The sequence below is a fragment of the Pteropus alecto genome, unplaced genomic scaffold (assembly GCF_000325575.1).
Source record: "Pteropus alecto unplaced genomic scaffold, ASM32557v1 scaffold98, whole genome shotgun sequence".
Lineage (NCBI taxonomy): Eukaryota > Metazoa > Chordata > Mammalia > Chiroptera > Pteropodidae > Pteropus > Pteropus alecto.
Window position 1 is genome coordinate 8,905,804 of NW_006443570.1, and position 11,638 is coordinate 8,917,441.

Genomic DNA, 11,638 nt, shown 5'->3' on the forward strand with positions numbered 1-11,638 from the left:
TCTTCCTAAGAAGGTTCTCCCTTCTTTTGTCAGGGGGAGCAGCAGTGGGTGGGAAAGGATTGCTTTCTTGTTGACTACAGTTAAACAAACATTACTCAGGCTAATTAAGGCCTAGAGAACAGTTAAACAGGAAATTACAGTAGGTGGTTTAAATGCTACCATCAATATGAGTGTATTGATCAGTGGCAGGTAGAAGTCTATTTTTTAATTTCTGTTTTGAATTACCAAAGTGCACATGCCCATTACGTAACATTCTAACAGTTAAGGATATAAAAGAAAAAGTAAAAGGTCCTACCTCTCTCCTTGGCCTCCCTCCTCTAATTCCCCTTCTGAAGGCACCACTCATACTTAGCTTGGCATAAATTCTCTTGGGCTTCTTTCTACGAATACATGATATTATGATTTTTTTAACCAAAGGGGGGCAAGGCCATACACATTTATCTGCAGATCACCACTGTTTCTGCCCACGTAGCGGTATATCATGGATATCTTTCTGGTTCGGCTGGGTCATTAACAGCTGCAGAGTATTCTCCATCATAACGCAGTTTCAATCTCCTATTGATAATTATTGTTTCCCCTTTTTTTCAATGCCCGTGTCTGTGGGCACAAACATGAAGATGGCTATAGGATGAGATCCTAGAAGTGGACTTGCTAGATCAATGGTATGTGCATTTCAATAGTCGATAGATATTATCAGGTTTCCTTCTAACAATATGGTATTAACTTACACCAAAAGCACATGAGTGCCCATGGAAGAGAAGGGTTCATAAAATAAAATTTTTCAACAAAAAGAGTAGAGAAATTCGGAATGTGATTTAGGGCGTGCGGTGAGCTGCTTGCTTTCATTCTGCCTCCGATGCATCTCTCCTCGTGGGACACATACCCTGCTGGGCAAAGAGCGTAGGAGCGTGTCGTGGCAGGTTGGTCCCTGCCCCAAGAAGGAAGCCATGGCCCACGGACCCTCCTCGCAGCCCCGCAGAGACTGTCAAGGGAGGAGGCGCACGTTAAGCCACCCGGGCTGGTGCCTCGGCACAACCCGGAGGCCTGCCGGTGCCCCTGGCTGACACTGCGCTCTGCTGAAATCTAATATCTTGTTTCTTTTTCCTTCTGTAACTAATGAGCAGGATGACAAGTACTGGGCAAGGCGCAGAAAGAACAACATGGCAGCGAAGCGCTCGCGCGACGCCCGGCGCCTGAAGGAGAACCAGATCGCCATCCGGGCTTCGTTCCTGGAGAAGGAGAACTCGGCCCTCCGCCAGGAGGTGGCCGACCTGCGGAAGGAGCTGGGCAAGTGCAAGAACATACTCGCCAAGTACGAGGCCAGGCACGGGCCCCTGTAGGACGATGGCATTTGGGGGGGAGGGGCTGGCCTTTGACTAGATGGACACTTTGTTTCCTGTCTGATCGCACCACACCCGAACCAACCTTCCTGACATCAGCACTTTACCAGAGGCATCGGCACAACCGCCCCGCGTGTCGGTGTGTATGTGCGCGCACGCCTGCGCTTGTGCTCCCGTGTGCGGTCGGCGGTGTGCGTGCGCGCGCGCGCGCGCGCGTCCCTTTCTTTGCACTTGCTATTTTCAGATATCCCTCTCACCCTCTTTTAGTTCCGAAAAAGAAAGGTGCCATGTTTTTACTGGACTGTGGAGCCCTCTCGTGGGTTTTCCTGACCCTCCCTTCTCCCCTGCTCCTGCCGTTTCGGTGTTGCTGCGTGTTCGCTCTTACCCACTCTTCCAGGACCCTCTGCTTGGAGTCACTGACGAGGGCCCTGGTAAAACGGTAGATCTCAGTTTTCAAGACGACAAGCTTTTGTTTCTGTTTAATCTGTAAGTAACCGTGCTAATAAGGTGCACAAAATTACCTAGCACTACACCGCAGCTCTATCCAGTTATAGGTTGCTTTCCTCATATTTTCAGTTTGGGTGATGATCGTCTTCAAATTTAAAGTGCTGTTTAGATTTATTAGATCCCGTATTTACTTACTGCTATCGACTAAGTTTCCTTTTAATTCTACCAACCCCAGATAAGTAAGAGTACTATTATAGAACACAGAGTGTGTTTTTGCACTGTCTGTACCTAAAGCAATAATCCTATTGTACGCTAGAGCATGCTGCTTGAGTATTACTAGTGGACGTAGGATATTTACCCTACCTAAGAATTTCATCCTTAAAAAAAAAAACAAAAATTACAGTAATGCATTCGAGCATGCCAGAACATCCCCAGGACAGGGAAGCGGAGGGAAATGCCAGGTCTAAGAAGGAGGGGTTAATTTATCAGTATACAGCCAAAAAAAAAAAAAAAAAAAGGCGTCTTGGAATAGCTTTTGACATTGATACATTTGGTTTGTTCTCTCCCCTCTCCTATAACCCACTCCCAATTTTTCTAGTTAACTTTTTCCATATCCCTCTTGATATTCAAAGCAATTCAATTACTTAAGATTCAGTTTGCCCCATTTTTTGTAATATATATATTTTTGTGAATTATACCTTGCTGTTTTTAAAAATCAGTTGATTAAGTTAATGAGTTGATGTTTTGTAAGACCTTTTTTCCTAGTGGTGTCATTTTTGAATGCTTCATAAATTAATAATTCTGGAGCTCGTGTTTCTTATTCTCTGTTTGCTTTTGAACGGATGTGCTTTTATAAAGTGGACTTCTGAAAATGAATGTAAAAGACACTGGTGTATCTCAGAAGGGGGATGGCATTGTCACAGACTGCGGTTAATCCAATCAATTTAAATGTTTACTATTGACCAAAAGGAGAGATTATTAAATTGTTTAATGTTTATACAGAGTAATTATAGGAAGTTCTTTTTTGTACAGTATTTTTCAGATATAAATACTGACAATGTATTTTGGAAGACATATATTATATATAGCAAAGAGAAAAGGAAAACTATTCCATGTTTTAAAATTATATAGCAAAGATATATATTCATCAATGTTGTACAGAGAAGAAGTGCTTGGGGCGTTTGAAGTCTTTAATATTTTAAGCCTATCACTGATACATCAGCATGTTTTCTGCTTTAAAAGTTTTATGACAGTTTCGAGGCTTGCTGTGATGAATCCCGCTCTAAAATAAATAAGAAGCTTTCTTGTTTCTTATTAGGTCTCAGAAAGAAGTCAGTTAACGTCACCCAAAAGCACAAAATGGATGTTAGTCAAATATTTATTGGATGATACAGTGTTTTTCAGGAAAAGCATCTGCCACAAAAATGTTCACTTCAAAATTATGAGTTCCTGGAATGGAATATCATTGCAAACACCCCAAACAATTCTGTTCTTCTCCGTGGGCACGTGCATCTTAGGCAGTCAATATACAGTCAATATCGGTGCTATGTGTATGGTTTATAATTTGATGGATGTTTTGACTTTAAAGATTGTTCTCCTGTTTCACTAAGTTGTGTGATGTCAAAAGATTCTGCTGTTATCACAAAGAAACATTTTGTGCCAGATTAAAATACCTTTTCATCAATGGGATTTTCTAGTTTCCTGCCTCCAGAGTTATCTAATTCTTTAGTAACCTGGTGGTCTCTTTGTCAATCCATCAGCAGTTCTCTCATAGTTTTATAGTCTTGGGAAAGCTGACTAGTAGGCTGTTCCTACTAGGTATCCATTTTGTCCCAAGCTACAGATTACAGTGGGAGATGGAAGAGTATCGAAATTGAAATACATTGTTAAGGTAAACAACTAATAAACAGAAGCTTTGACAATCTCAAGCAGAACTGAATTCAGTAAGAGACACTAGTGGACACAGAATTGGTCTTTTTATCAGTAAAGAGGCTAATTGCAGCAGAATCGTTAGACGGCAGTGTTCACTAAAGCAGAGACAAATGATGTATGGAGTGGAGAAGTGTTGAAGGGATTGTACCGTGGACCATCTAAAGTCACTGAAGTATAAAATGATAGCTGAAAAACCTGTATTTGAGCACCGGTCTTTCTTGGAGTTAGGTTGTTTGTATCGAATGAGCATCACAAATGTTTTCAGAAGAAATAAAAAGATCATAATAAAACTTACTGTTTTGTGTGCCAGGAGAGGTTTCAGGAACCTACCTCGTCTTAAAATTTAAAAAATTGGAGTCTGTATAGGTGCCTTATATGTAGGTCATCGTCCCCACACACACATGAGCCCTCACTCCTGGACTCGCAGCCTTTTGTCCAGGGCAGTTAACTGGTAAATAGGGTCGTTCTGCTAAGTGGCGTGGGAGGCCATGGCCTGATTTGGAATGACTTGGATCAACCAGGGTCAAATGAGTTCTCCAGGCCGCAGCTATTATGAGAGTCCCGTTGTCATTTGTCACCTCTTCATCATATACATCTTTCAGAGATTAATTACTGGGCCATTAAAAATGAATCCAAATCATACCAACATCATTTAGACATGATTCGGAATGAGTGGCCCAGGACTTCATCAAGGTCACGACATCATTTCTTTTTACTAGACTTTCAAAGAAAGGCAAAAATCGATCAGCCTATACCCTTCCACTCATGCTACCTTGCAGAGGTAGGTAGGGAATGGGAGGGCTTTAAGTGATCACTTCCTTCTCTTGAGAAAGTTGCCACTTTTTGACCATTGAAACCCCACTTTGGGCAAGATTGCGATAGGCCTTGCATCTGCAAGTAGGACAGGCATGTGCAAAACCGGCCCTTAAAGCAGGAGGACATTTCGAGGAGAGTGCAGATGGGATTCAGGCATTGGGTGGGTAGGAAGCTGTAGTGGATAACCCGAAGCTTCCTTTCAACTCACTGGTTTTATACGGGAGCTCAAAATAATTCTAAGTGTTTGTTTAAAAGGTCTCGGGTCTGTTTTTGGAAGAGTCAGGAATTTTAAGTGGATTTCTAACTCCTCTCCTCCCTCCCCCTCCCCCCACCACTGTCCCAGGGTAAAACAACAGACATTCCACACAATGCAAAGTTATACCTTGCTTTTTCCGGTAGTTTATCTAAATTTTCCCTAATGTTCCTTTTAGGAAGACTCAAACTTTATCAGAGTTAATCCCGAGCAATCCCAAGGCAGGCTGGCATGGCCTGCTTGCCTGCGTGGGCGTGGAGGCCCGGATGTAAGCCGGTGTCAGCAAGGTGCAGGTGACAACACTGCACGTTCTGCCCTCAGCGACACCTTGTGCTCGCAGTCTGCCAGCTCCCTGCCTAGGAGCCCCCACTGGGGAGGCCAAGGTCTCCAGGTTTTCTCCACAATTAATAGTGTCATTTAAAAAGTGAACAAAGCATTAGCCTAGATCTTAATAAATTAGACTTGGCAACTAAAGTCAGTACATTTCGCAGAAGACCAAATGTATGTAGGGGTGTGTGTGTGTGTGTGTGTGTGTGTAGACATGAAATCTTTAATTTTGGAGCACCTTACCAAACAACAATAATCTACCATTACCCTTCTGGCAATACCACAAAGATTGCATCTGTTCAACAGGCACAAGTTCTCGTGAGGTCAGTTTGTGTACCATGATATTGGTGGTGTTTATGCTGTTGAATGCAAACTTTTACCTGTTATTCTTAATGTTTAATAAACTTTGATTTTTTTCCTTTTTTCCCATGTATTTTTGTTGACAGTCTGCTAGAAATTAGATTCTGTTCCCAATTCTATCACCGAGAGACCATTTACAGAGATTAGTTACCTAGATGATAAAAATAACACTATGTGGCGATAAATAAACATTTATCTGCCAGACATTGTGCTAAAGATATGGAATATTTTATCTAATCCCATATCAATCCTATGAGGTAGGGACAATTGTTATCCCATTTTACAAAAGAGAAAATAGGTTTGGGAAGTCTAAGAAAATAGAAGCTTACCTGACATCACACAGGTAGAGGTGACAAATGAATTCTGATCCATTGAGTAGGCATCATTTAGAGTGGTTTCCAAAAACCAATCCAAAGACTGTTTTCTGACTGGATATATAAGAATCATCAAGGAACATATTATGGGAGAACAGATCCAGTGATCAGTAGATCTGGGATGGGGGCCTGGAAATCTGAATTATTTAAAGGCTCCCAGCTAACTCCGTGTGAGGCCAAGTATTTGGAGCCATGGACTTATAGACTCTTAGGATGAGTTCATGACCCTTGGGGGGTCCACATAGAAGCTTCAAAACTTCCATAATAACCTGAAACGTATGCAATTTTTGCGTATAACCATATTTATTTTTTTGTAGAGGCGATCCATAGCTTCCCCCAGCCCCCAAAGGAATCTGTGATGCAAGATGGAATTAAAAGTCCCTGATTGATAAGAAGGCTGATGTAATATGGTGGTTCCCAGCCCAGGCAGCCCAGGAGAGTCACCTGGGGAGTTCGAAACACTGGCATTGCATGGGCCACAGACCTCGCCAAGGAACTCAGCATCTCTGGCACAAGAGAAGGGGGCTCTATGGTGTGGATCTCAATGATTCAAATCTGTCACTTAGCAGGTATGTGACCTTGAGCAGCTACTAAGCATTTTTGAACCTAAATCTCATCTGTGAAATGAGAGTGTCATCTCCACCTCTGAGGGTTGTAGGGAGAACTAATGACATAACAAATGCATAGGCTCTGGCCCATCATAAATCCTGCCATGGGAGCCCGGGAAGGAGAATGTGTGCCTGGAGCACTTTTTCCAGTTCAATATTTCAGACCATTTGTTCCTTCAAAGAGGACAGAGAACAATTCTGCTCAGAAGGAGCAGGTGGCTGGTGGTGTGGGAAGGAGTGGTGCTCTAACACAGATGTGGTTTCATGCTATGACGTCCCTAATAGAGCATAGCTTCATACACAGCTCAGTGAGCATCCACCCACTTGATGGCACCTTCCAGTTTAGACTGAGCAGCTACACGTTAAGATTCAGCTCTATTTTCATCATCACCTTCTCCCCTCTCTGAAGAATATGTACGATGACTTTAAGACCCTCTTTCGGGCAACCGATTTTATATTTGGCATCTTCAAATCTCCAAGAGGAAATGCCTGCCTGGACTCTAAGATGGCAGGAACCGATATGAAGACAATCTGTGTAGACAGACACCCAGTCACTCACAAGCCGTCAGTCCCCAGGGCCCATCACATGCTGCCTGTGTGATGGCTCGTCCATGTATGTTTAAAACATAACAAATGGGCCCAATCATTAAGTCTCTCTCTTCAAAGCATGTGAATTCAATTCCCCCTTTGAAAATTATCGGCTTAGAAGTCGCTTTGGGCATCTTTAGCCAGGAACTGGGTGAGAATTATTGAAATTTTGCCTTTGTGGTCGGTAGATGGCTTCTTGGTAATAAATCAAAAGGATCTTTTGGAGGAGAAAGGCCTGAGTGAAGAAGGTAGTATGCTTCCTCTGCCACTCCAGGCTTTGAGTCAGTGAAGACTTAGGTCCAAAGCTCCCTCTCTGACTTCTTTTCATCCTGCAAAGCCTGGCACAATGCCTAGAAATAATAGGAAAAGCTAACACTGAATCCTAAACCCTGTATCTGCTACATCTCATTTAATTCTCAACACTATGAAATAGATACTATTATTATTCCTGTTTTGCAGATGAAGAAAACAGGCTCATGGAAATGAAGAAAGCACAGTTTAAACCCAGGCACAAAGCCTTGTTCCCAAGTTTGTGTGTTAAACCACTCCACTCCATGGCTTCCTATATAAATTAGGTGCTCAGCAAAAGCAAAAGGCAATTACTGTGGCTAGGAGGGTGAGCCTGGCACGGGCAAACCTGGACTTGAATCCCAGCTCTATTACTCACCATCTGGGTGGCCACAGAAAAGTCACCAAATTACCCTGAGTTTTATCTGTAAAATGGGCATAGTAATATTCTCCTTATAGGGTTGTTGTTAGGATCAAGTGAGAACACACATGTAAAACACTTAGACGAATGCCCAGGGTATAATAGGCATTCAACAAATATTTGCTTTTCATAATAATAGTAATTATTAGTAAATATTGCTTGATTTGATTTCACTAGTAATGTGTTATAATAGAGTCAGACCATGCGTTGTGTATTTCAGTGGACGCATTTTTATTATACAAATATTTGCTTCAAGAGTAACTGCTGGGTTTTGGCAACATATCTGTTTTATGAATGAGTAACCAGAGGGGAGAGTATGACCCACTTCATGAGCCAAATGTGTTTCTGAGGTCGATTTTATAAACATAAAATTCATGAAGCATTACCAATTTTGAGCCAACCATGTTGCCTTTGATGCTGGAATTTTGGAGACCTTTAAGAATGTACTGGATGGTACTGAAAAGCTGACACTTGCAGCGCAAGAGAAGCCCGTGTTCACAGAGATGAGAAGTTCTGGGTCTTCCTAAAGCTTCTGCCTTCAGGCCTGCCTCAGTCTCCCCCATGGTATATCTGCTCCCGCTAACCACCTGTAGACCCGGCCCAAGCCCACGCCATCGATGACAAGGGTAAGAAGTGTGTCAGCAGCTTTCCAAACCCATTCCTTTTCCTTCTGGACAGGATGTTTGTTTTATTAACACGGCTTCAAGTTCTCCTAGCTGCACCTCCACTCCCCAAAGAGATTGCAGCCCCTAAGCCACTTCTACCCAGAAATTCTGAAGCCACTACTGAAAATGAGTCCCGGGATGTGAAGAACCCAAGCTGTGGCCTTCGGCATGAACCTACAGTCCCCAGCCAATCGGGAACGGTGCAGTTTTCCTGGGGAGTAGATATGATGCGCTTCCAGCATGGGTCACAAGGTCCAGCTACGAGCCGGGTTTCTTGTCTAGGAGTCAAGGCTGTCCATTCTCTTGGCAGCCTCCTGGGGCTTGAGAAGCAGGTGAAAGGAAGGAAAGAAAAGAGGGGGTCCTCTCACGAGCTTCTCACAGGAGGAGCGTGCTCTCCAGGGAGGACAGCGGTCCTCGTCGTCCATGGGACACAGCTGAACGTTCCCTTGTCTGTTTCTCATTCGGGCCCTTTCAGCAACCCTGTGAGGTGCTCAGGGTAGAATACATAAGGAAACTGAGGCAAGCCTTGTCCAAGTTCAGAAAGGAAGGGGGCGAGGGCTGTGCCACAGAGCATGTCTCGACAACCCTACATTCCCTAAGGGTTGTGCGCTGACCCCAGCCCATCCCGTGTGTCTCCTCAACGCCCTGCAAACATACCCCAACTTCCTCAGCTATACCTAATGAGTTTTGAATAAATTTGCGACAATAAATGCCTCTGACAGGGTGCTGACTCCCCAGCCTGCGCCCTGCTGCTCTTCTACCCACCACCTCAGAGATCAAAGATTAGGATTTGTGAGTGAGAAGCCAGGGCGTAATTGATTTCATTGAAGATAGAATTGCCTTTCCTAAAACGAATGTTCCCCACCTATAACCTTACTCTCCTCTTTCTAACTTTTCTGTTCATAGCTTTGAAGGCCAGAAAATGAATGTCCCTTGACAAAGCTCCTGTGACAGCCCGGAGACGCCCCTCCCTGTCTCAATCGCATCCCACCTCCTACCCGAGCAGCATTGCAGAAACCCCTCCACCCTTCTTTCAGCGCCCCCCAAGCCCCCTGCGGCCTCCCCAAAACTACAGAGGAAAGCAGACACACACACAGCTTCATGAAAAGGTACCCTTAAAAGACCAAAGTGACTTTCTTTCTTTTGAATGATGATGAATCTGAAAAATAGAGGAAAAATAATTTGAAAGAGAAGGAGATAGGGGTGGGTGAGCAGAAAGGAGATGAGATGTCCCCTCGGTCTCACAGTGCTCAGTGGGAAGCTTGGACTTGAGCTATCTGTGAACGGAGATGGTCATATTTCTCCCTCTCTCCCTCCTTCTCTCTCTCTCTCTCCTTCTCTCTCTGTCTCTGTCTCTCTCTCTCCTTCTCCCCACTCCCTCCCTCTCTCTCCTTTCTTTCTTTTCTAGGGGGTGTGGTGCTGGTGGTGGTGGTGGTGGTGGTGGTGGTGGAGGGCGACTGTGAGCGAGTGGATGGGGAACATGGAAGCCCGTGAGAGGTGGGAATGCCTAGAGGGGAAGTAGAGATGGAGATTCAAGGTCCAAGGCAGGTGGACGGAATAGGTAAAACCCAGACTTCCTGACAGCCTGGCTATGTATGACCTTGTAAAACACTACAGTTGACTCTCTCGATCCCCATTCACCAAAGTGCCTGTCTGAGCAGGAAGCCCAGTTCCCATTCTCAGAAATCTGCCCCAAGGCACTTTTAGGATCACACAATACGTTTGAGTCAGCGGATGCCTTGAAGATATTTCATCTGGTAAATCATTTGATTTTTCAGATGAGAACATTGTGGTCTAGAGAAGGAAAGTGATTTGCTGAATGTCCCACACAGCTAAATACCGTTCCAGCAATCCCACCCGTACCCCTGGGCTGCGCTCCGTTTCATAGAGCACCCTATCTCCTCTTTTGCTGGTTCCCATGTGGACCCAAAGTACAAAGATGCTCTGATTCTTTTGCAAATGCAGAAATGGAGGCTGGAAGAACCTCATCCTCTCAATCCACTGTCTTCTAGGGCTAAGTATGGTCTTCAAAAATCCAAGGATTCAAATTCTACCTATTCTTCAAGACAAATCGAAATGTCATTTTCCCCATTAAATCGTCTCCAGTCCCCTGGCTGGAAGCAGTCACTCCCTCCTTCTAACCTCACCCCACTTCTGACACGAGCTCTCCATCTGTCCCTCTCCGTGATGGCCCACTTCCTACAATGTGGTTTAGACACATGTGTTTACAACACAGCCCCTCCACAAAGATGTCAGCATCTTTGAGGCACATAACGGATGGCAACTGAAACTAATCCTAACTACGTAATTCAGTGTGATCTTTACTCTTTAATGTGTTTTTGTATTTTCGTGTTCTTTTTGCAGAGACTAAAACGCAAAGAAAGGACCTAATCTTAGAACACATTCAATGCAGCCTGCCGCCCCACAGATATCCTTCCCCTGAACAACGACGCTCACCTCCTCCAGAAAGCATCCATGGGCCTATGCGTACCAAGGGCTGGGTGGCAGAACAGATCACCTCTGGGTAGGTAATAAGGGGGTACACTGTCTAAAGGGATTTAAAAATGGTGATATCAATGTTATATCAATGGGAATATCTGTTATTCAGGTATTGCCCCTATTTTTGCACAAGAAAAAAATTTGAAAATTTTCCCAATATGATAGAAATACAATGAATTTTCTGCTGAAAGTGTTTTAATAGACATTTTCAACTGTGAAGATTTTGGCAAGCTGCTACAACAGATCCTGAAGGGAAACAGACATGGTCAGTATTGCAATTTCTGGAATTTATTGAGAAATGGGGTATTTTATGGCGCTCTGCCGAAGTTGCCCTCACGTAGATATTAAAATTCCTACTTGTAAACCTGTCGATTTGCGTGAAAGAAAATTTCAACATTAAAATTAAGAAAAAAATTATTTGATCACCTATGAGAGAAGATAGCTTGACAAATTCAGCTGTATTGTCTACTAAACATGAATATGAAAAAACAGTCATTGACAGATTTACAGAAGTTAAGGCACAGACATAGAATCTGTAATATCGTTCATTATTCCAACAGGCCAATGTGCAAGTGTGCATTTTTTAAAAGAAAATACATTCATATAATTAAAAAGTATTAATCTACTACTTTTTCCCTTGATTTAATTTTTGTTACAAATATGGTTATGTATATGATATTCAAGAGAAGAAAAATTTCATGGTATTCTGGGCATTGTTTC

General features: G+C 43.4%; 1 protein-coding gene and 1 long non-coding RNA gene across 4 annotated transcripts in view; both read left to right on the plus strand.

Annotated features, from left to right (window-relative positions):
* HLF (HLF, PAR bZIP transcription factor) overlaps positions 1-6,358 on the plus strand; it is a 53,103-nt gene extending 46,745 nt beyond the window's left edge. The window contains exons 4-5 of one of the 3 annotated variants that reach the window (XM_015599404.2): positions 1,122-1,312; positions 6,167-6,358. In XM_015599404.2, coding sequence (XP_015454890.1) covers positions 1,122-1,312; positions 6,167-6,179 — 204 coding nt within the window. In that variant the 3' untranslated portion in view covers positions 6,180-6,358. Of the gene's footprint in view, positions 1-1,121; positions 4,014-6,166 lie in introns of those variants that run through there. The other 2 variants (XM_015599403.2, XM_006924851.3) reach the window with 2 other exon arrangements.
* A 1,883-nt stretch (positions 6,359-8,241) lies between these two features.
* On the plus strand, positions 8,242-11,038 carry LOC107196594. Its single transcript, XR_003043974.1, has 3 exons — positions 8,242-8,380; positions 9,326-9,528; positions 10,784-11,038. It is a non-coding gene; the product is annotated as an uncharacterized LOC107196594 (long non-coding RNA).
* Positions 11,039-11,638: the final 600 nt, after the last annotated feature.